Consider the following 26,059-nt stretch of genomic DNA (forward strand, 5'->3'; position numbering starts at 1 on the left):
ATCTCGTAAGACTTAGTAAATTTTACTGTGAGGTACAAGCTACCCATAAAGGCAACAAATGATGACTGCAGTCCCGCAGCGACCTGGACCATGAGAACCCCATCATTGACATAATAAGATTGGTAGTGTTTGCACCCCCACCCTTGGACAGTCAGCCTTCGCTGAGAGCAGAGCATGTTCCAAACCATTAATGAAAACAGTAAAAAGAAAAGGGGCGAGAATACATCTTTGGTGAACTCCACTGCTGGTTCTAAAGTTCTGGGTACAAGCCTGCCATGACAGTACAGAACCAAGGCTGAGGTATTAGCATGTAAATATGATTAAAGAAGCACACTGTCCAGATCCACCCCATCGCAAGAAGGGTGCCCCACAGCTTCCTATGGTTGACCCTTGCAAAGGCAGACGTAAGGTCCATGAATGCAAGATGAAGTGACTTGGACCGGGCAACAGTATACTTGTTTATACTTAAATATAAGTTCAGACATTGGTCTGTTGTCTATGTGCCTGGCCTGAAGCTATATTTTACCTCAGAAAATATATCATTCCCATCTGCCCACAACATTAGTTCATATACAAGTACCTTCCTCAAGACCTTCACCACAGCATCAATCGGTGATATCAGCCGAAATCACCGGGATTGTCCTTATCCCCCTTTCTAAAAAACACAGACAATAATAGCGGTGGACCACGAAGGTGGTGCGCCTTCCCTCACCACAGCGTTAAGGACCCCAAATCTTGATGTCAGCCAAAAACAAATCAAGAGGTATCTTGTCAGGTCCAGGGTACTTGTTGCGGGAAAGCGCTAAAATGCCCTTGGTTACTTCATCCATAGTGAAAACCACATTTGTTCTATCCCCTGCTAGACCGACCAGGTTCTCCTCGCCTCCACTCCACCCAAAGTTATATACCCCTTCGAAATGCTCAATCCACTTTTGCACAGAAATGTGATGGAATATGGCCGGGCCATATGCTTCAGCAAATCACCTTCCAGAACAAGGAGCTATCTTTCGTTTCACAGACTTGAGCTACTTCATTGCAGGCCCTCTTACGTATGTTTGCAATCTGCGAGTGCCTCTGAGAAAAAGCAAAATAATCCCTATCTCTGGCTTACTACTTTAGCGCGGCCTTCAGCTGTCAGGGGGGCCTTAGAACAATTCTGATCAAACCATTGAGGTTCCTGCGATCTATTGTTGGTCATAGGGACCTTCAATAGAGCAGACACCTTTTGTGCTATCCCAGCAAATGCAGGCAAGATATCCCCATCAGAGAAGCATAAACCCAAAGACGTGGAGATATCTTGCATGCACCTTGATAAAATGAGACCCTTTGAGAAGCACAAGTTCCACCTGGGACCATTTCAGCCTTCCATCTTAGTCAGTAAGAGAAAGCACACTTTGTGCCTCCGCTGAGGCTCTGATACCCCCAATTAGTCCACTGACTGCTAGGGACAGGGGCTGTGATCACTGAAGTAGCTACGGTTTATGCTGAAATTAGAAATAAGCAGAAACTGGGGAACTGACACAAAAGTAAAATCAGTAGTAGAGGCACGGCCCCTCCCTCTAAACACTGGTAAAATGCAAGGGTTGGCAGACTTTACTAACTTCTCCATAGAAAAAACGAGGTGATGGGTCCACAAGATTGTATTTTAACCCTGAGGCCTACCTCGTGTGGGCCATGTGGATCCATTTTACCAGAGAACATTTCAAGTTACTACTGGAGGAATCTAAAGTAAAGGACAATTACACAGGTGGCAGTTGAAATGACCCACTAATATAAACTTCGTTGTTCCATAACCATGTCCCGCCAGAGTATTAAAGTTGGAGTTTAAACAGGAGAGTTTGGATGCTCCCTCAGGACAGGCTTTTGCATCATAAAATGTCATTAAAGCCAATGATATGAAGCCAGGGAAAGCCTACTTCACCTGCAACAAGTGTGAATCCCATGCACGATCCTTAACTTTCCCACTTAGTTCCACCGAAACAAAAGAAGTTAGTCCCCCTTTGGCCCTCCCCACCACAGAAGCCACCACAGGAGAAAAAAAGGTTTTATGGGCCAGATGTAGGAAACAGTTTGCACGTCGCAACATGCAAACTGCACCTTGCAATGTACAAAACCCGTTTTGCGAGTCGCAATTAGAAGGGGAGTCCCCTTCCTAATTGCGAGTCGCAGTGCAAAATCGCAGTTTGCACCCATTTGAAATGGGTGGTACCCATCCGCAAAAGGGAAGCGGTCCCAATGGGACCCCTTCCCCTTTGTGAATGGAACTGAAAACATTTTTTCCAGAGCAGGCAGTGGTCCTTCTTGCCACAACTAGGGCAAAAAGTGAAGGCATGTTGGTGGAAAAAAGCCTTAAATTTCTGTCAGAATTTGACAAAAAAGGAGAGAAAACACTCACTCTGGTTGAAACACGTCAAGTGAAAATGAAATCCAAAGGATTTGTGTTGAACTTTAGTCAAAAAACCTATAAATAGGTGGAGCTCAATGCTTCAGGGTCCCGTCAGGAGGAGCCCTAAAAAAGAACTGAGGCAACTGCCTTTTGCTATGCATGATGGGATACAGGAAGTCTTTCTCTTCTTAAAGGCACAGCTCTATTTTCATTCTGTATAATGGCAGCATATGGGCTACACTGCCTCGCATTGTTTCATCCTTATTTAAAAGTTGTAAAAAGGTTTGTGAAAGATTTTTTCTACATCATCTCAAGACTATACATGTTTTTTAATGTATATCTATAATACAGTACCCTTTTTTCAACCAAAAAGAATGAACAATTTGGCCTTTGTAGCCTTTCCTCTAGGCTGCACGTTGACATTCTTAAGTGACTTTGCAGGCCTTCCTCAAGAAAGGCGAACATCTACACTTAAGAAGACACTTCAGAACAGTGCTCCGGGGTCCCCGCAGGCGCGCAGAACTATTCAATGCTTATGACTATCATGGAAATACCCCTACAAGAGAACTGGAGTTACAGGTAAGAAACTATTCCTTTCTTCTGTTCTCTCAGGCCTGCCCAGCCCCCATTGCAGGGCATGGATTACCGCTAATGGCACACCCCTCATCTTCTAAGACAGGGGTTGTAATTAAACTGCCCCTTGAAGCGACATTGTACGTAGTGGTATTAGGCACCCTCCCTCCCTTCCACCAGAATTCTATGAGGAGTTGTAAAGTAAAGTGGTTCATTGGTTTAAATCGCATTACAACTTAGGCACAGAGATCTACGGATCTATTAATATGGTGCGAAGAGTAAATAGGTTGGGTTCTGATGTGAAGAGGTGGGCAGGGGACTGTGTTGTGGTAAACTTGCAGAAATCCACCTTTGCTGCTCATGTTTTTGACCACCTTTGTCACATTTGTATCTTCTAGAACATCTAATATTCAGGCTCTTCCCCTTGTTTTTTTTTTTTATTAGCTAGAAACAGTTTGTCAACTATTTGTGGAAACAGAGCCGGCAGGGCAGGTCTTCTGGGTCAGACCTATATTTGCTGCCTTGGTGTTGTCCCCGCCCCTAATATATCTAAATGATCTGCTCCCCTAGATAACCTTTGTAAGGAAATGCCTCCTTGGCATGGTTACCCCATGACTTTTTGCCTTTGCTGATGCCAAGTTAGGATTTGAAAGTGTGCTGAGGCCTGCTAACCAAGCACCAGCACCAGTGTTCTTTCCCTAACCTGTACTTTTGTTTCCACAATTGGCACACCCTGGCATCCAGGTAAGAGTCTTGTAACTGGTACCTCTGGTACCAAGGGCCCTGATGCCAGGGAAGGTCTCTAATGGCTGCAGCATGTCTTATGCCACCCTGGGGACCCCTCACTCAGCACAGACACACTGCTTGACAGCTTGTGTGTGCTAGTGGGGATAAAAAGACTAAGTCGACATGGCACTCCCCTCAGGGTGCCATGCCAACCTCACACTGCCTATAGGTATAGATAAGTCACCCCTCTAGCAGGCCTTACAGCCCTAAGGCAGGGTGCACTATACCATAGGTGAGGGCATAAGTGCATGAGCACTATGCCCCTACAGTGTCTAAGCAAAACCTTAGACATTGTAAGTGCAGGGTAGCCATAAGAGTATATGGTCTGGGAGTCTGTCAAACATGAACTCCACAGCACCATAATGGCTACACTGAAAACTGGGAAGTTTGGTATCAAACTTCTCAGCACAATAAATGCACACTGATGCCAGTGTACATTTTATTGTAACATACATCCCAGAGGGCACCTTAGAGGTGCCCCCTGAAACCTTAACCGACTACCAATGTAGGCTGACTAGTTTTAGCAGCCTGCCACACACCAGACATGTTGCTGGCCACATGGGGAGAGTGCCTTTGTCACTCTGTGGCTAGTAACAAAGCCTGTACTGAGTGGAGGTGCTTCTCACCTCCCCATGCAGGAACTGTAACACCTGGCGGTGAGCCCCAAAGGCTCACCCCCTTTGTTACAGCACCCCAGGGCACTCCAGCTAGTGGAGTTGCCCGCCCCCTCCGGCCACGGCCCCACTTTTGGCAGCAAGGCCAGAGGAGATAATGAGAAAAACAAGGAGGAGTCACTGCCCAGTCAGGACAGCCCCTAAGGTGTCCTGAGCTGAGGTGACTCTGACTTTTAGAAATCCTCCATCTTGCAGATGGAGGATTCCCCCAATAGGATTAGGGATGTGCCCCCCTCCCCTCAGGGAGGAGGCACAAAGAGGGTGTAGCCACCCTCAGGGCTAGTGGCCATTGGCTACTAACCCCCCCAGACCTAAACACACCCCTAAATTGAGTATTTATGGGCTCCCAGAACCCAGCAAGATAGATTCCTGCAACCTAAGAAGAAGAAGGACTGCTGAGCAGAAAACCTGCAGAGAAGACGGAGACACCAACTGCTTTGGCCCCAGCTCTACCGGCCTGTCTCCCCATTTCTAAAGACACTGCTCCAGCGACGCGTTCCACAGGGTCCAGCAACCTCTGAAGCCTCAGAGGACTACCCTGCATCTAGAAGGACCAAGAACTCCCGAGGACAGCGGCTCTGTTCTCCCAAAGACTGCAACTTTGCAACAAAGAAGCAACTTTGAAACAACACACGTTTCCCGCCGGAAGCGTGAGACTTTGCACTCTGCACCCGACGCTCCCGGCTCGACTTGTGGAGAACAAACACCACAGGGAGGACTCCCCGGCGACTACGAGACCGTGAGTAGCCAGAGTTGACCCCCCTGAGCCCCCACAGCGACGCCTGCAGAGGGAATCCCGAGGCTCCCCCTGACCGCGACTGCCTGCTTCAAAGACCCGACGCCTGGTAAAGACTCTGCACCGCAGCCCCTAGGACCTGAAGGATCCGACCTCCAGTGCAGGAGCGACCCCCAGGTGGCCCTCTCCCTTGCCCAGGTGGTGGCTACCCCGAGGAGCCTCCCCTCCCTTGCCTGCATCGCTGAAGAGACCCCTTGGTCTCCCATTGAATCCTATTGCGAACCCGACGCCTGTTTGCACACTGCACCCGGCCGCCCCCGTGCCGCTGAGGGTGTACTTTTTGTGCTGACTTGTGTCCCCCCCGGTGCCCTACAAAACCCCCCTGGTCTGCCCTCCGAAGACGCGGGTACTTACCTGCTGGCAGACTGGAACCGGGGCACCCCCTTCTCCATTGAAGCCTATGGGTTTTGGGCACCACTTTGACCTCTAAACCTGACCGGCCCTGAGCTGCTGGTGTGTTAACTTTGGGGTTGCTCTGATCCCCTAACGGTGGGCTACCTTGGACCCAATTCTGAACCCCGTAGGTGGTTTACTTACCTGCAAAACTAACAAATACTTAGCTCCCCCAGGAACTGTTGAAAATTGCACAGTGTCTAGTTTTAAAATAGCTATTTGCCATTTGTGTGAAAACTGTATATGCTATTTTGCTAATTCAAAGTTCCTAAAGTTCCTAAGTGAAGTACCTTTCATTTAAAGTATTACTTGTAAATCTTGAACCTGTGGTTCTTAAAATAAACTAAGAAAATATATTTTTCTATACAAAAACCTATTGGCCTGGAATTGTCTCTGAGTGTGTGTTCCTCATTTATTGCCTGTGTGTGTACAACAAATGCTTAACACTACCCTCTGATAAGCCTACTGCTCGACCACACTACCAAAAAATAGAGCATTAGAATTATCTCTTTTTGCCACTATCTTACCTCTAAGGGGAACCCTTGGACTCTGTGCATACTATTCCTTACTTTGAAATAGTACATACAGAGCCAACTTCCTACAACCTTCACACACATCCTGTGTACAGCTCATTCTCGGAACATCTTGACTAGTAGTTCCCCAGATTTAAAGCTGTTATCTTGGAATATCACAGGCTTCCAAGTTTATTGATTACAACTGGGTACAGTTTGTTAAGACATGTTGGAATATTTGTCTGCAAGAAACTTGGAAAGAGAAAACTCTTTATTTTCTAGAAGGATATAGGGCCAGATGTAGGTAGATTCCAATTTGAGACGTGCAAATTGCGAGTCGCAAATTGGAATGTAGGATGGTGTCCCTGACACCATCTGCTACTCACAAGGTGGTCGTAAAGGCCCACCTCATTAATTTTCATGAGGTGGGTTGCAATTTGCAACCCCCTTGCGAGTGGCGGCATTCACAGGGATGGTGGCCTGCTGCGGACAGCAGACCACCATGTCTCTGACTGCTTTTTAATAAAGCAGGTTTTTTTTTTTGTAATGCAGCCCGTTTTCCTTAAAGGAAAACGAGATGCATTCCAAAAACGAAAACTGAAACGTTTTTGTTTCATTTTTTTCAGAGCAGGCATGCTCTATGGACCACTGCCTGCTCTGGAAGAAATGTTTGCAGTTAATTCACAAAGGGGAAGGGGTCCCAAACAAGGGGGCATCAGATCTAGAACTCTGTCTACAGAGGCCCAAACAATTTGGCACTGGCTTCTAGCCAGGAACTTCACAATAGTAGCAACTCACCTTCCGGGCATACAGAATGTCCAAGCGGATGCCCTCAGCCGAGCAATGGACGAAAACCACGAGTGGGTTCCGCACGACGACGACGTCCACTCCATCTTTTCCATGTGGGGGTACCCCTTCTATAGATCTATTCGCAACCCCAGAAAACAAAAAATGCCAAGACTTTGCCTCTAGGTACTACCATCCAGGGACATTGGGGAATGCCCTGTGGATAGACTGGTCAGGAAAATTTATTTACGCCTTTCCACCGCTTCCCCGGATACCGACAGTCCTCCTCAAGCTGTCCCACTCCAACACCAAGATGATTCTCATTGCTCCAGAGAGGCCACGCCAGTGGTGGTTTCCGGACCTTCTTCACCAATCACTCCGTCGACATATCAGATTGCCATGCCACCCTGACCTTCTCACGAAGTTTTGCAGCCAGATGAGACATCACAAAGGCTCCTGAGCTACTACAGTATGGTCACCTTAATTTTCCTCGGGACTGCATGGAGAATCTAAGGGAGGCAAAATGCCCTTCGACAAGAAAAGCTTACGCCTTCAAATGGAAAAGGTTCTGCATATGGTGTTCGGACAAGAACTTTGACCCAACGACATGCGGAGAAAAAGCTATTTTTCCAAATCTACTACACCTGGCGAAGTCTGGCTTACAGTTTTCATCAATCAGAGTACACCTTGCAGCTCTAACAGCATATAGGAAAAGTCCTTCACAAACCTCTTTCCTTAAAATCCCAGTCATTAAAGATTTCCTAGAAGGTTTAAAAAAGGTTTTTCATCCTACTAGACGTCCATTTCCTCCATGGGAGCTTAATATAGTGCTTTCGCGTCTGATGCTACACCCCTTTGAACCCATACACAAGGCATCCCTCCAACATCTTACCTGGAAAACTGCCTTTCTTGTAGCAATCACTTCAGCTCGCAGGGTTAGTGAGATCCAGGCCCTTTCCGCTCAAGAACCTTATACTGTTTTCCATTCCTCAAAAGTGGTAATGAGAACACATCCTAAGTTCCTAACTAAAGTCATTTCAGACTTTCATGTAAACCAGACCATCTCCTTACTGACTTTCTTCCAAAATCCATCTACTCCTGCTGAGAGAACACTACATTCTCTCGATGTAAAGAGGGTTTTAAAATTGTGTTTAGATGGAACTAAATCATTGCGCAAGTCACAACAGCTGTTTATTAACTATGGCCCAGTTCGAACAGGCCTGGCCACCTCCAAACAATCCTTATCCAGGTGGATTGTCTCATGTATCTTATTCTGTTACCAGTTATCAAATAAATCCCTCGATGGCAGACCTAAGGCCCATTCCACTAGGGGCAAAGCAGCAACTGCTGCTTTGATGAGAAACATTCCGTTAGCAGAAATCTGCAAATCGGCTACATGGAGATCTGTCCACACCTTTACTAAGCATTACTGTCTTTATTCGGATGCTAGGACAGATGCTCAAGTTGGACAGGCTTCTCTTAAGAATCTCTTTGCATGATTTATTATTTCTTTATTGTTCTGTCTACTCCACCGTTGTCATTGGGATGGACTTGCTAATCTATTCAGTGCTTATGACTATACATGGAAATCCCCTACGAGAGAAGGAATAGTTTCTTACCTGTAACTCCAGTTCTCTTGTAGGGGTATTTCCATCATAGTCATAAGCAACCCTCCCTCCTCGCAGGTGGAGTTGACATGATAATAATTATAATAATACTATTAATAATGAAAGATATTTTCAGACTTCTTCACGTCACCTTACAAGCCTACAAAAAGAACTGAGGCAACTGCCTTTTGCTATGCATGATGGGATACAGGAAGTCTTTCTCTTCTTAAAGGCACAGCTCTATTTTCATTCTGTATAATGGCAGCCTATGGGCTACACTGCCCTGCATTGTTTCATCCTTATTTAAAAGTTGTAAAAAGGTTTGTGAAAGATTTTTTTCTACATCATCTCTAGAATATACATGTTTTTTAATGTATAGCTATACTACAGTACCCTTTTTTCAACCAAAAAGAATGAACAATTTGGCCTTTGTAGCCTTTCCTCTAGGCTGAACATTGACATTCTTAAGTGACTTTGCAGGCCTTCCTCAAGAAAGACCCTTCAGAACAGTGCTCCGGGGTCCCCGCAGGCGTGCAGAACTATTCAGTGCTTATGACTATACATGGAAATCCCCTACGAGAGAACACCAGGTGACACTGACAGGCTGAAGAGCTTGGGTTAAAGAACTTATGCACAAGGGTGCTCTAGCGGTTTCTGTAGGCGAAGTGAACAGGTTTTATTAGAAATACCACAGGATGAAATACTTGGTCCCAGCTCGAGGTCTGCAGGATGTTTCATACAGTTCAGGATCTGTGATAGTCTGCATTCAATCAGCACTAGCGTTGACATGACTGGGTCCAGTTTAGCTTTCAAGGCAACATTAAACTTGCGCAAGAGGACATCAGACAGATGGTCTGAGCAGTGAGAGAAGCATGACATTTGCTCTGTTTGCACACCCACAGTATCTGAATTACATCTCTATTTTGGGGCTCCCATCCGTCTCCTGCGCTTGCACTGTGGACTTAGTTAAACTTGAATGGGTAGGCTCCTGACTGTACTCAGCTGATCCTCCCACTCTCAGAGGCGAGGCTACTATCACCGAGGACCAGACAGGCTAATTACAATTGTGCCAACAGGCTCTGAAAGTACAATGCGGGCATCAGCAAGGTGGGGGACAATTGGAGGAAAAGGGCATCCCCGGTCTGAGACAGCCTCCTTTCCACAAGCTCAATCTCCTTCGATACAATCCCAACTGCTTGTGCCAGAAATCCGTCAATGTGGTGATTCATAGAGCCACGTGTGGGGACAATGATTTTAAGGTTGGCGCCTTTCTTTTCCCCATGCTCCAATCTACACAAGTTATGCTGCAGTGAAAACCATGGTCATAACACTACTCAGGGATGACCTCAACCATAAAAAGGCAGGCAGGGTGGAGAGAAGATCTGGGCCTCCCACAAGATAACGCAAGGAGAGCAGGCACTTAGAGACAACTCAGACCCGCTCTCTCAAGGTAAAGAGCATGTTTCTGTTCAGGTGCTTAGGTTGTAACCCCACTTGTATGCTGCAAATCATAGTGTTCCACTGTACTGTGCAATCCTGGCTGTAGGACCACAAGAAAATCCAAGTCATTGCCTGTTTGAAGTCCACCAAGGGATATAATCAAAATCAAACCCCAGGACTGTGGGCGTACCTGCACGTACAGCAAGCAGCCATTGGTAAAATCAAGGGTGAAGGGGGGAGGCTGGTGGGGTTAACAGCATTATTCCCTAAAATACCCTCTAAGGATAAACCAATCCAGCCTCTACAGTCATTCAAACAAATATCACAAGGTGAATTTATGGATCTGGTCAAAGCAAGCAGAACTTGCCCTTCTGATCCTTGCTCACCACACATCTTCAAGAACATTCTTTTGTCTACTTTTGCTGCCACACCTGTAAGAAGAATCATCACCAACTCTTTAACTACAGGAACTTTTCCTGTAGACCTGATAAAGGCATACATACGACCGTTATTAAAGAAAAGAAAGCTAGACCCGCAAGACCCCAACAACTACAGACCAATCACAAATTCAGCTTTCCTGGGCAAACTGACAGAAAGAGCAGCTTTCACCCAGATGTCACAATTCATTTAAGACAATTATAAACTTTCAGACTTCCAAACTGGATTCCGCCCAGGAAGAGGCACTGAATCGGCACTCCTAGCAATCTGGGATGATCTAAAAAATACAGGCGACCGCAATGGAGTTGCTGCACTACTTCTCTTGGACCTCTCGGCTGCCTTTGATATGGTTGACCATGATACCCTAATTCAAAGGCTCCACGAAGCCGGCATAGAAGGGACTGCTCTCGACTGGATTACATCCTACCTTCAAATAAGTTTTATCATCTATTCGCACCCCTTCTCATCCAGACCCTACCTCACAAAAGCAGGGGTCCCCCCAAGGATCAATCATCTCACCTTTGCTTTTCAACATCTACATGACATCATTACCAGAACTAATCAATGATTTTCATCTCACATGCTACGACTATGCAGATGAGACAAATACTACTTAAATTAGAATGCCCCCACCACATTGAAAATTCACTAACCTCCAGTTGCGTCAGAGCCGTTAATCATTGGATGACTTGGAGCCATCTCAAGCTAAATGCCTCCAAAACAGAAATACTCATATGTGGTGACTGGAAAAATTATGACCCACTGTGCACCTGGCCTGCCGATCTCGGACCACATCCTCAATTATCCAAGGAAGTTAAAAACCTTGGAATCACCATGGACTCCAAGTTAACTATGAATGCCCAAGTGGACAAATTAGCACAAACAATTCATCACCTTGAAGACTGTGCAACGCATCTTCCCCCACCTCGGATTTCCACACAAGGTGCCAGCTACTATTTCACTTGTACTATCCAAACTGGATTATGCCAATGGCCTCTACCATGGATCATCTCTATCTATTATGAAAAAACTACAACGTATTCAGAACGCCGCAGCCAGGCTACTATTATATGTAAAGCCACAAGCCCACATCTCCCCTGCCTTGAGACAACTACACTGGTTACCCGTTGCCAGAAGATGCACCTTCAAGCTGCTTTATATCACCCACAAAGCTATACATGGAACAGGACCGCTTTTTATCAGAAACAAAATAACCAAATACATTCAAACACATAAACCTCTGCTCAAGATTGGCACCCCGCCTTAGAACACCACCATACAAGAAAAAGACTATAGGTGGTACATCCTTCTCCGTTCAAGCAGCCAAACTATGGACTTCATTACCCCCAACTGTAAGAGCCACAGATAACTATCTTGCCTTCAGAAAACTACTCAAGAGTTGGCTCTTTCCTTCATAACCACCATATTCAAATGGACTGCATATGCCTATGTTGATAAATATTTTTTATCCGATTATGTATATATTCTAGTTATATCTGGTTCTTTGGAAAATATGTTTCACACACATACTCTTTTAACCTGTTTAATTAATGTATATTTACTCATGGTTTAAAAATGTATATGTATTTACATATATGTGTGCACATGTGTGTGTATTCGTGTGTGTGTGTGTATGTATATATATATATATATATATATATATATATATATATATATATATATATATATCTCCATCAAGAAGCGTTGCCACGGTGACCAAAATACTCCCCATGCCACTAAGGCAACGTACCATGGTTCGAACCTGTGAGCAAGGATCGAAGGCTCCGAAACACGTCAGGATATTGCTGCCATAATCTTAAAGTAAACACGCTGTCTTACAACGAACCGCGGTACGCTGCCTTAGTGGCATGTGGAGTATTTTGTTCACCGGGGCACGCTTATGCGGTTTGTTGGATAGGTAAGGGTTCGCTACCCTTCTGCCGCATCACCGCATTTAAGTGGCTGGAACCAAGCAGTCAAGTGGATTTATATATATATATATATATATGGTATTCTATGCTTAACATGTTTATAGGTCATTGTATAATTCCTAGATAAGTTGTTATATCAGATACTTATGAATCCCTGCTCTCATTTTATATCAAACTTTGTCTACCCATCACCATATATCATGTCTCTACCAATCTATCCTCCATTCCCACTCAGACTCATCCCAAATCCATTCTACTACTTTCATCTCCTAAATAACCCTGCCTAAGCTCTTCCCTCCTCTTCCACATCTAACTCATCCAAACCTCACTTTACTACCATGATCTCCCAAACAACCCTACTAAGTGCTCCCTCATTTATCTCACCCTGCTACTATGATCTCCCTAACCCTTTCCACAGACTCTCCCCTCCTCTATCCCCCCAACCCCCTTTACTCATCCCAAGCCTAAATCCTATTACCATAAATTCCCAATTAACACTTCTGGATTCTTCCCCCTTCCACCCCTCCATTACTCCAGTCAATCCAACTAACAAACTCACATATCCGCGGCTCAAATTAACTCATAATACTAAAACTGCACTCCTATTTCCCTATACTAATCCACCACTAATTACTTTTGGGTTCCGGAGTAGCGTGCTACTCGCCAAAAAGCCCTTCAACGCCTCGTCAGGGGTAGTAAGCGATATATAAATACTATTGCAATACAATACAATTAAACTATGAAACCAAAGGAGGTAACACCATGTCAGTTCAGGGTGGGGTAACGAGAGGGGTCTGCTGCTGGTCCAATCTAAGTACACCAACCACCACTGCAGGTATTTTGCAGCCTCCTCCAAAATACGGATGTGCTTGGATAGGTATCACTAATGTTGTGCCCACTAATACTTCAGAGCCCACATTACCACCTGGTGTGCTTGCCCATTATGATGCACAAGGCTGTCAGTCCCGGCAGCCTCAGAGTCTTCCTCATTGAGATCCAGGACCGAGGCTGAAACATTGGGATCATAGGTCGAATGTCCTTGGCACCCAGCTCCAGGGTGAAAGAGCAAAACTGGACAATATCCAGAAAGGCCCAGATAAATGGAAGCATCTGAGGAGTTAGGTGTGACCTAAGCACGTTGATAGAGAACCCCAACAATGTTAAGAGTATTGCTGTAGTCTGGATGAGGGTGCCTGTAACCACTGCCTTAATTTTCGTGAACACCCAAGAGCATTTCTGAAAAAAAGGGGAACAGCAAACTGAATGATCTACTGTCTCACCATGAACTGCAGAACACGCCTGTGGGTCTGCAGGACAGGGACGTGAAAATAAGCATCCTGCATGTCCAATGCTACTAGCCAGTTTTCGGGCTCGAGGGCAGACAAGACCTGGGCCAGCATCTTAAATTTGTTCTTCCTGCCTAAATTTGTTCTTCTGGAGGAAGGCATTGAGAGGGTAAAGGTCTAGGATAGGATGGAAGCCTCCATCCTTTTTCGGCACCAGGAAGTAGCATGAGTGGAAGCCCATGCCTATCTGATACAGGTACCCTCTTCTCTATAGCTCCTTTGCCCAAAAGTACTTACTCTTGCAAGAAGGGCAGGTGGCCCACCGTCAGCTGTTCTGAAGGTGGTGTGAGATGCAGCTGGGTTACAGGGAATGGCAGGCCAAAACTCCACATAACAATTCACAGACCATCTTGCCCAAAGTGACTGCTTGCCACCCTAATCGAAAATATTGGATTGTGCCTTCTACAGAGCAGTTTAGTGCCTCAAAGGACACAAGGAGGTTTGGAGCCTGCGGAAGCTGGAGATGTGTAATGTGCCAATTGCTGCCCCTGTTGTCCATATTGACTGTGGGTACTACAGGCTGTGCCACAAAAAAGCTGCAGAGTCTGCTGATGGTATTAAAACCCCCTACCACACTCACAGAGGTGGCGAAACTGTTGCCATGCAGGAGCGGGCTGTGGCCATAAAATCTTTGTAGCCCTCGAGGGACAAATCTGCTTTCTTGCCAGAAAGACGAGCCATAAAAAGGCATGTCCATCAAGGTGGGTTGGGCATCCCCAGGGATGTCCTTGGATCTCATCCAGGTGTGTCTCTAAAGGATCACACAGGTGCCCAATGCCCAGCCAAGGCAATCTGTGTTATTGAGCAAACAGCGGATTTTAAACTTCACCACATCACAGGTATCTTGAATGCCTTGCAAGAAGGTGAAATGCAAACATTGAGCACAGAAAGGAGGACCTGAGTGACTAAGTCGCATAGGGCGAGGGTGAAAAGCGCCAGTTGGTAACTGGTCCTGACTGAATGTAATGCCAAGCTGGTGAAAGAGAAAATGTGCTTTCCAAATGTTTTGATGAACTTATATGGTCTATCTGGTGGAGTGGTAAGGAAGGCATTGTGTTTTTTTTTTGTTGGCTTATGGATGCCCCTATGACCAAGCTTTCCAGTGTCAGGTGCTGAGTTACAAAGGCTGGGTGCCCATGACTGGACTAAGACATCGTGCTATCCACCTGTTGACTGGAGGCCTGGATCAAGGCTTTGTCGATGCCACAAGAAGAGTTTCTTTGAGGGCTTCATTAAATAGCAGAATGGGTTCGGTACTAGGTTGTCCCTGATGAACCTCAGTGAGAAATTTGATTTCACCTTCAGGGTGGACAACTGGAGGTCCATAGCCTCTGTCACCCTTCTCATCCCCATTGTGAATGAGGCACTTTCTTCTGTGGTAGAGCCAGGGGGAGAAACCCTCTCAGTGTCCAGTGAAGTGTCCAGGTCAGTGGCATTTTGAAGATCCTCATACCAATTGTTATCATATACCGATGTACAAACTCATCCCCTACTTCATTATTAACCAATTTGTTCCAACTAAAGTACGGATAACTTGGCACCTTCAATGAGGTGGGGGCGATGTATCCGAGTCTGATGGGTTTATGACAGGCTGGAACCCAGATGGATCACGGCAGGGCCTCAGTTGATTCAGAGGCAGAAAGCACTATAGGGTAAGCTCCATCATCCAGCGTCAATGCACCAGGGTCTGGCATAGCCGACGGTGCAGGGCTTGTAGCGGGTCTGGAGAGTACAGCTGTTGCAAAAAAGCTACACTACTCTTCTGCTTTTCTTGCCGGTCAGTGACTTTTTTTGTCCTCCTTCTCCTGATCTATCAAATCTGAGTTCCTGGGGTAAGGGGTGTCACCTAAACACTCAACTTAGGGGTGTTACAGGGAGTGCCAGGTAGCAGCCAATGGGTTGCCTACCTTAAGGGTGAGTACACCCTCTATATGACCACTTCCGCTGGGAACTGGGCATAACCCTGACTCTAGAATGCTAATTCGATCCAAAACAACATGGAGAAATCTGAAAAGTGGTGTCCACATCAGCTGGTCCACCTTAGGGGTGGGGCTGGCATGATGCGGGCACACCTCCTAATCTTACTAACTTTCCCACCTGCCTTGCCACCAATTAGTGGGGTCGGGGTGGGGAGGTGTTTTTTTTCCATCTGGTGAGACCTGGGTTGCATAACAAATGCAGCTGGTCCTTTGAAGCTTCCCGCCCTGGAATGTCCATCCGTCCTGGAAGAGGTGATAACACCTCCTCCCAGAGAAGGCTTTGTTCCTGGACTCCAAGAGCGCTGGCTCTCACCTCAGGAGGTCAAACTTCTGTCTATGGTGGTTGTACTGGTTTAGACCAGTCAGTCAACACACTATCAGTCGGTTAGGTTTTCAGGGGGCACTTCTATGGTGCCCTCTTGTTGCATGTATTAATAAATCCATCAAAGGATTCAGTGAGGGTCAATTAATACAAGATGTTTGATACCAAACATCCCTATGTTTGGAGAAGCCATCATGTAGCTGGGGAACTCTTATTGATCAGTGTCCAGCACATGTACTTAAAATGGCTTCCCTGTCCACTTAATATGTCTAAGATTCGACAAAGACATAACAGGGGCATATCTGCTCATGCAGATATGTTTTCACGTGTGATATAATGCAACCTGCCTGGGGCTGTAGGCCTTCTGCATGGGTGAATTACAAATGTCCCATGCAATGTTAGAAGACCGGGCATACAGGGATGTGCAACAGTTTATGTTTTCACTTTTGTCCGCACCAAGATAAGCAGCCTGCAATGGCAGCACTGTGAGCATTAGGTAAGAAGTTCCTGAGGGTGGTACAATTCGTGTTGCAGCCCTTAGGGACCTCCTTTAGTACCCCACACCCTAGGTACCAGGTGTATCATTTACTAGGGACTTAGAGATTGCTAAAGTTGTGCCAATAGGGAGAAACAACTGTACAATATAGGGGAAGTGATCGGGCACTTTCATTTGAAATCACATCAGATACCAGGCAAAAAGTGAGGGTTAACCATGTCAAAAAGGGTGCCTTCCTACACAGAATAAGCTGGTTTCCATAATTAGCCAACACTATAGTTGCACTATACGTTTTTGCACCGAGCATATACTACCCCTAAGGCTCCTGCCAAATCTGATCCACTGCGCTCTCACAAATGTCCTAAATGCGCAGCCGGCTATGCCCATCGAACTACACCATTATACAGGATTATTGGCAAGCTATTTTCACAGTTCTCTGTTATGCTCGCACATACTGTTGACCCCGACCCTCTTCTGGAAATCCTGGGGTATGTCAAGCCTCTCTCCCCAGAGCACAGAACATATGTGGCTATGGCGCTTTTGTTAGCTAAACAGCGTATTGCCATTCTGTGGAGTATCAACAGGACATCTACCACAAATGACTAGTTAAATGAACTTATTTATTGTGACACCAAGAGTGAACCCTATGCAGCTCTTCAGCCTCCTATATCTGGGCCCAAAGACATTGGGCTCCATTCCGTAGTTACTTACTGACTCAAGACTTGACTGCCCCATCCGATATTGTACCCCAACTCAAAACCCTTGATGCCCACGTGTTTATGATTGCACACATTGGGTGGATGCAATGCATCTTTTGTTTTACTACTCTCTTGTATACTATGCGGCTATATATGCTGTTTTTTGAAAAGCAATTAAAAAAACATTTATTTAAAAAAGAACATGCTTTGTGCTGTATTTGGCACAGTCAATGGCACTCTCTTGGTTCCTCTCTGAACACCCTATGGATGCAGAAAAATGCCTCATGAAATAATGACAGAGAACCGGTTGTCACCTAATATACTTCAGTATCATATCCTGAAGCAGGGTTATAGCTGAGGAAGCATGCTACCACTAGCTGGTACTGCGAAGATAGCTGGTGAATAGTTTTCTATAATAGTCGGAAACATAGAAGAGTAATTTAAAAGCAGATGACTCTGCATAGGTTTATAGAGTGGTTTAGTAAACACTTAAGCATTTTGAATGCAGAAGTGCATTTCCAGTGATTTCCAACACAAAGACCTATAGTATCGAGGTGCTCAATTAAACAGAGCTAAGGAGGTTAAATTTACATAGATCTATGATGAACACAACATACATACATGATCCAGGTAAAGTGGCATACATAATGATCATTACAGATGGGCAGGTACTTGAAACTCATTTGTTTTCTTTATTTTAGCGAGACTTGACTAATGTTTGAAAATAATATAACATGCTTTCCTTGACAGCTATATGTTTAAGGCTTGCTTTATACCGACAACCTGTTTGTTGAACAAAACAAGGTTGTTTTGTAATGCCAAGTCATACTGCAAGGAAAACAAAGTGACTATTAATAGCATTAAGGACCAAACACTTTTTTTGTTAAAAGATTAGTAAAATCAACTTGGACCCTTGATAAGGGGCATCTTGTGGCTGTTTCCCAACATAACAATTTTCTGAGGACTACTCATTTTGGGCAAACAAATGTATCTGAATCTTAAACCCCCTATGAAAATTCAATCATGTACATTACTTTCTTTGTAAAAACCCTTAGTTAGAGCTCTTAATAGACAGTACAAATGTTGTTTCTATGGGTGGGTATTTTGTTTCTCCAGTCAAATCATAATTTTGGGGTGCAAAAGGACAAATGCTGGAAGTGATATACATTAATACCCCTAGGTTAATGGTTAAAGGGTGTAACATTTAGCCTGGATGTCACTCCTTAAAATCATTGTCTCTCAAATTTTATCTAAGATTAGTTAAACAGATAAACTGTTATAACTCAAATCTGTAAGGGCAAAATCCTGGCAGACCAATTCAAATATACATTTGTGTATTACAATTAATATTAGGTCTTTTGGAGACCTATGGGATCTTACATGAATAAGTGATACAAGATGTGTAAGATATTAACATGATCCATAATAAAGATTACCTATGATATGAATAGTTTGAAATGGACATAAATAAAGTCAGTAAAAAAGGTCAAAAGAATTGTTTTAGTTTTATCAAAACTGTTCCAGCTGTATATGGTTATTATAGATTTACCCAGGTAACCTAAGCTTGAAAGCATAGTGTTAAAAATGGAATAAGGTACTTAAATGAAACACAAATCCACTACCAGACTTTAAAGTTTATGATAAATGTTACAGTAATGTGAAAGTTAACAACAGTCTCTTATCTCCTACTGATGTGTACTGTATATTCTTGAATATACAAAGAATATTGGATACACACACACACACACACACACAGCGAGAGAGAGATATTAATGATAATGCAAATAAACTACATGATTTGCTGAGATTTAAAGCAGATATTTTTGCTAATACGTCAAACTTACCGAGTTTCGGAAGAGGTGAAATTCTAATGTACTTAGGTCTACATTTACAGGTTCACTCAAGCCAAACCTGAAATAAAAGGCATATGTATCCTTTATGACCAGCTTACAATCACAGAATATTTTTACATCAGCAAAATGGGACATGAATGTAAAGGTGGATAGATTTTTGTTTTAAAGTTATTTCTTTCCATTATTGTTTTAATTTGTGTTCGGTTCCAAGTATAAAAAAAAAAAAAAACAACAACAAACAGCCCATTTATAACATTCTTACTTTTTTTTTTTTTTTTAGAAAAACACAAATTTGTCTTTAACCTGTCCTGATAAATAATAAATAGCTGACAAGCTTCCAGTTTATGTGTGGAATTTCAATATTGGCAGAATACCTGTGTGCATCATTTCACTGCCTTTTGTTTGCCACTGAGTGTCAATCATACGTGGAATAAGACAGTTATGTCTGTAAAAAGTGTTTATTTTATTTGACTTTCTTTTCTGGAATGTAGGCACTTAGAAGGGTCCTAAAATATCTGCACTATTCCTGAAGTACTAAAATAAGGCATACAACTGTCAATCTTCACAAAGAGCAAAGATCAATTCAGTGCAGCTTAAAGCCAGTATTTAAATGCTTGGAAAAGTAGTCACAGGTGATAAGTACATTGGCATACATCAGCGCTAGAATGCATACTGTTGACCAAAGCCATGCATAGTATGTATGAGCTAAATGTGGGGTCCTGCGGCATGTATTAGTCTGTCAAAAGTGCGGATGAGGAGAAAAGCACATATGAAGCTAAGGGCAAACTAGACAATAGGCTCAAATGACATTCAGAGAATAACTACAAAGCCTGACACAGAAGTCACCAGCAGTATTTCCATGACTATGCAATTGCTAATGTGAAGAAAAATCCACAGTTGGGTTATCCTTCAAATTTAGCTTTTCCAATGGAAATCAGAAGATTCTTTATTGCACCTCTTATATAGGACCCTAGATGGCTAGACTACAGAGGAAATATGCAGAAAGCACATTCAATCCTTTCCTTGTTCTTACAAACCAGGAAAACCCGACACCCACTCTACCTTATGCACTGTCAAAGGTAAGATTAACTTGGGGCCAAACCTACTTACATGAAGCTCATTCTTGAAAGTCATCCCTCCTACCTTTTGTCATCTCCTCCTCTTCATGTCCGCTTCCCAGCCTCCACCTTCCACTCTCCATTCCCATCCTTTTCATTTCCCTCTCCCAATCTATTATTCTTCCCTTTCTTCTACTCTCTTCATCCTGTACCACTACCTTTGCCCTCTCCTATGTTCTCCCTACATCATGCTTTCTTTCCTTCCTGACATTTTTCAGCTTCCTAGTTCTCTTTTCCACCCTTCTCTGCTATAGTTTGCCTTTTCTTTCCTAGCTACTGTTTTGTTCTCACGCCGTTCACATTACTCACCTCTCTTTTTGTCTATCTCCTTCTCTTTTTATCTCCCCTCTACCATTTCGTCTCCTCCTTTCTCTTCGCACTTGTGTCTTTTTCCATTATCATCTTCTGATGTACCGTCTAACATCACCTATCCCATTCTCCAGGTCTTCTCCATTCTTGCTTTTGTCTCTCTGCTCCCTACTAATACCTCTCTCGCTTCCCTCTCCACTGATCTCTCTCACTATCCTCTCCTTCGTTCTCTCATTTGGTAACCTTCGTGCTCTCATTTGATAGGTTTCTTTCACCGCTCAGGCTGTAAACTTACCACCCCATCTGATCTGGCTGATAAGAGATAGCAATAAATAGTTAACCTTTAAAGTGGCTCTTAATTGGTGAGCAAGAGCAACAGTCTTCTATTTAGCTAAAAAATGTTTACTGCAGTGACCGAAGCAAAGTCAAAGGAACATCAAATTGCACTATCTGAACTCACTCCCTCATCATTAATATGTTAACCAACTGACAGTTATAACGTGTGGAGGGAGAGTTGGATCTGCTTTGGTGACCTTTAAGCACAAGACATGGATAGAGGCCTCTGACTGGCATGTGAACAAACAGAATCTGCCCTAGAGCAGTTGAGAGTCCGCACATGCTGCACTCAGTCAATGGGACGGTGGCCATTCCCTGACTCGAACTGCAAGTTTTTACTGGCAGCTCCTACCAGGTGTGCAGTGCCATGCTGCACCCTCCCTGCTGGGACTGTCATGCTGGCATCTTCAACTACTGCTGAAAGAGCTTGTCCATTCAAGTCTACATATCACAGGACGCTGTGGGTGGCTGAAGCATGTTGGCTCACAAGTGAAACATCCCTAGGCAAGAGACTAGCTAACAATGTGCTAAGTGCAAGGGGAGGAAGCCAATCTTGAGAACCAATATGGATAGCAGGTACTTTATGACCAATTACGGCAACCATAACCTCCCTCACAATTTGTTGTGTGCCAGAAGGGACAGATATTATAGTCTACAACATAAAAATAAATATTTACATGAGCATTCTGGAACTTTGTTGTCATACAAGCAAAGTCTCAGAATTTGTCAGTCTAACAGGAGTCTCCAACCTTTTCTGTAGTGAGAGCTACTTCTGACCAGTGAACATCACTGTGAGCTACTCAAGATGAAACAACTTGCACATTCTTTCCAGACACCCCTATGCCTGCCTTAATTGACTTCAAGCTTAATGTCCAAAGAGCCAGATACCATAGTTTAAACAAAATATTTTGACTATAGACATTGTGACAGGGGTGCTGTGTGTGTCAGTGAGGGTGGGGTCTTTAGGGATGCATGAACTTGTATGCATATTAACTAAATGGGATGTTTGCCTGGGTGACTAAGAGCCTATGTTGTATGTACTTGCAGCAGAGGACATAGCTTTTGCAATATGTGGCACCGTAACATGTATAATACAAACATATAATCATTTTATTTATTTATTAGTATTTTATTTTTTTAAAGGGAGAAATTTAAAGTGAAGAATAATGGTCTGCATAAATGTTCCAAATATGGAGCATTCTTCTGCACTTCAAATTTCTCTCATTAGAAAAAATGGCTGCATTTTTTATTTATACTTATGGCACAGAGTTTGTTGGCTACTGGGCGCAAGAGGTGTGCTGTTTGTAAATGTCACACTTTGAAATGGGGAAAATAAAAAAGAAGAGCTAACTTAAACATTAAGGTAACTTTTCATTTGAATTTCATCCCATTTAAAAGCATTCAAAAACATAACTGCGTTCACAGCCCCAATACTGAGTTTACAAGGACTTTTGTTCAAGAGTTAAATACCTTAGTGCTTCAGTCCACCTCTGTGCCCAAGACTGGGTGATAAATCTGACTGAGTGCTGCTCATTATCAGGCCCTGCTATCTGCGGCCTGGTCATAATAATATAAAAGAAACACAGCCTTTCCTTGCCTTTAAAAGAAAAATGTGACCTTGTACTTATTTAAAGATTAACTCAAGGCTGTGAGCTAATCTGAAGGTGTCTGGGAGCAACTGGTAGCTCACAATCGACTGATTGGAGACATGTGATGATGACATCTGCGGGTGCTGAGATTCTCTCCAACTCAAACTACAAGGAGCTAAGGTCAAATATGAAGCACCACAGGCAGTGGGAACTTAGGGACTGATTTAAAGTTTGGCAGATGGGGATACTCCGTCATTAACATGACGGATATTTCATCTACCGTATTACGATTTCATTATATCCTATGGAAATCGTAATACAGTGGACAGAATATCCATTACATTTGTGATGGAGTAACCCGTCCGTCAAACTCTAAATCAGGCCCTTTGTTTTAAAATCATATTTTCATATGCTTAAGCTACCAGCGATAACAGCACAAAAGGCAAATTTACTGTCTTGAACATACCTCTCTATAAGTTTATCCAACAATGCAGAAGGGTTAGTGTATAATCCTAATGGAAGGAACTGAACAAAGACAGGAACATCTGCTGGATTTTCCAACAATATCTCTTCTTCCTGAAGAAAAACACCACATTTATCAGAACATCACAACATAAAAATTTTGAATTAATTGCACAACCTTTAACTACACATAACTGATCTTTGGAAAAGAGAATTTTTTTTAACATCACACATCAAAAACCACATAATGTGATCCTCAAATCCTATTGCCAGAATTATTGTGTCATACATCTACATCAAACATTACCAAAATGCATAATGGCATCAGCTGGGCACCTATTAAGGGCTAGAGATTGGGTAAGAGGTGGGGTAATGGACAGAGGAGAGTGTGGGATTAGCAGGTCTGACTGACATTGGATGTTATACAGTGAAATGCTGTCCGTGTAATAGTAGTGAAAATGTCACTTACCCAGTGTACATCTGTTCGTGGCATCAGTCGCTGGAGATTCACATGTTCTGCATAGCTCGCCATCTGGTGTTGGGTCGGAGTGTTACAAGTTGTTTTTCTTCGAAGAAGTCTTTCGAGTCACGGGACCGAGTGACTCCTCCTTCTGTCTCCATTGCGCATGGGCGTCGACTCCATCTTCGATTGTTTTCCCCGCAGAGGGTGAGGTAGGAGTTGTATTGTAGTAATAGTGCCCATGCAATGGAGTGACTAAGTATGTACCTATTTAAGGTTAAAATAATATATATACAAATGTACAAAGTTGAAGCTAACTTCCGAACTGCTACAGGCTCCCGGGGAGGTGGGTGGGCACATGTGAATCTCCAGCGACTGATGCCACGAACAGATGTACACTGGGTAAGTGACATTTTCAGTTCGATGGCATCTGTCGCTGTAGATACACATGTTCTGCATAGACTAGTAAGCAGTTATCTCCCCAAAAGCGGTGGCTCAGCCTGTAGGAATGGAAGTGGTTTGAAATAATGTTCTTAACACGGCTTGACCTACTGTGGCTTGCTGTGCGGATAACACGTCTACACAGTAGTGCTTGGTGAACGTGTGTGGCGTAGACCATGTGGCAGCCTTACATATTTCTTGCATTGGGATGTTTCCTAGAAAGGCCATGGTAGCACCTTTTTTTCTGGTTGAGTGTGCCCTTGGTGTAATGGGCAGTTGTCGTTTTGCTTTAAGGTAGCAGATTTGGATGCATTTAACTATCCATCTGGCTATACCTTGTTTTGATATTGGGTTTCCTGCATGAGGTTTTTGGAATGCAATAAACAGTTGTTTAGTCTTTCTGATGTTTTTCGTTCTGTCAATGTAGTACATTAATGCTCTTTTGACATCTAAAGTATGTAGTGCCCTCTCAGCTACGGAATCTGGCTGTGGGAAGAACACTGGTAGTTCCACTGTTTGATTTAGGTGGAACGGTGAAATAACCTTTGGTAAAAATTTTGGATTAGTCCTTAGGACGACTTTATTTTTGTGTAGTTGTATAAAAGGTTCTTGTATTGTAAACGCCTGAATTTCGCTTACTCTTCTTAGAGATGTAATGGCGATGAGAAATGCAACCTTCCAGGTTAGGAACTGTATTTCGCAAGAGTGCATGGGTTCAAAAGGTGGACCCATGAGTCTTGTTAAGACAACATTTAAGTTCCATGAAGGAACAGGTGGTGTTCTTGGTGGTATAATTCTTTTAAGGCCTTCCATGAATGCTTTAATGACTGGTATCCTATATAGGGAAGTTGAATAGGTAGTCTGCAGGTATGCAGATATTGCCGCAAGGTGTATTTTAATGGAAGAGAAGGCTAGGTTAGATTTTTGTAAGTGAAGCAAGTAACCCACTACATCCTTTGGAGTTGCGTGTAAAGGTTGGATCTGATTATGATGGCAGTAGCAGACAAACCTCTTCCATTTACTTGCATAGCAGTGCCTAGTGGACGGCCTTCTGGCTTGCTTTATGACTTCCATACATTCTTGGGTAAGTTGTAAGTGTCCGAATTCTAGGATTTCAGGAGCCAGATTGCTAGATTCAGCGATGCTGGATCTGGATGTCTGATCTGTTGGTTGTGTTGTGTTAACAGATCCGGCCTGTTGGGCAATTTGATGTGGGGTACTACTGATACGTCTAGCAGTGTTGTGTACCAGGGTTGCCTTGTCCAAGTTGGTGCTTTTAAAATGAGTTTGAGATTGTTTTGACTCAATTTGTTTACCAGATAAGGAAGGAGAGGGAGAGGAGGAAAAGCGTAGGCAAATATCCCTGACCAGTTCATCCATAGGGCATTGCCTTGGGACTGCCTGTGTGGGTATCTGGATGCGAAGTTTTGGCATTTTGCGTTCTCTCTTGTTGCAAACAAGTCTATTTGAGGTGTTCCCCAGAGTCTGAAGTAAGTGTTTAGAATTTGGGGGTGAATTTCCCATTCGTGGACCTGTTGGTGATCTCGAGAGAGATTGTCTGCAAGTTGACTCTGGATCCCTGGAATAAACTGCGCTATTAGGCGAATGTGGTTGTGAATTGCCCATCGCCATATCTTCTGTGCTAGAAGGCTCAACTGCGTTGAGTGTGTCCCCCCCTGTTTGTTTAGATAATACATTGTTGTCATGTTGTCTGTTTTGACAAGAATGTATTTGTGAGTTATAAGTGGTTGGAAAGCCCTTAACGCTTGGAAAACTGCTAGCATTTCTAGGTGATTTATATGCAGTTTTGTTTGATGTACGTTCCATTGTCCTTGTATGCTGTGTTGATCGAGGTGTGCTCCCCACCCTGTCATGGAAGCATCTGTTGTTATTACGTATTGTGGCACTGGGTCTTGGAATGGCCGCCCTTTGTTTAAATTTATACTGTTCCACCATAGAAGCGAGAGGTAAGTTTGGCGGTCTATCAACACCAGATCTAGAAGGTGACCCTGTGCTTGTGACCATTGTGATGCTAGGCACTGTTGTAAGGGCCTCATGTGTAGTCTTGCGTTCGGGACAATGGCTATGCATGAAGACATCATGCCTAGGAGTTGTAATATCATCTTTGCTTGTATTGTTTGTGTTGGATACATGCGTTGTATGATCTTGTTGAAATTTGGAATTCTTTGTGGACTTGGAGTGGCTACTCCTTTTGTTGTGTCTATTATGGCTCCCAGGTATTGTTGTACCTTGCACGGGAAAATCTTGGATTTTGCAAAGTTGACGGTGAAACCTAGTTTGTAGAGGGTTTGTATGATTTGATTTGTG

The 26,059-nt window shown here is 43.8% G+C and overlaps 1 protein-coding gene across 2 annotated transcripts in view; it reads right to left on the reverse strand.

Moving 5' to 3' along the window:
- Positions 1-26,059, reverse strand: part of TMEM131 (transmembrane protein 131) — an 892,454-nt gene that overhangs the window by 324,458 nt on the left and 541,937 nt on the right. For both annotated transcript variants that reach the window (XM_069204268.1, XM_069204267.1), the window contains exons 24-25: positions 22,835-22,944; positions 19,008-19,074 (exon numbers count right to left, since the gene is read on the reverse strand). In XM_069204268.1, coding sequence (XP_069060369.1) covers positions 19,008-19,074; positions 22,835-22,944 — 177 coding nt within the window. The remainder of the gene's footprint in view (positions 1-19,007; positions 19,075-22,834; positions 22,945-26,059) is intronic.

Source organism: Pleurodeles waltl, chromosome 8 (assembly GCF_031143425.1).
Source record: "Pleurodeles waltl isolate 20211129_DDA chromosome 8, aPleWal1.hap1.20221129, whole genome shotgun sequence".
In the NCBI taxonomy this organism is placed as follows: Eukaryota; Metazoa; Chordata; class Amphibia; order Caudata; family Salamandridae; genus Pleurodeles; species Pleurodeles waltl.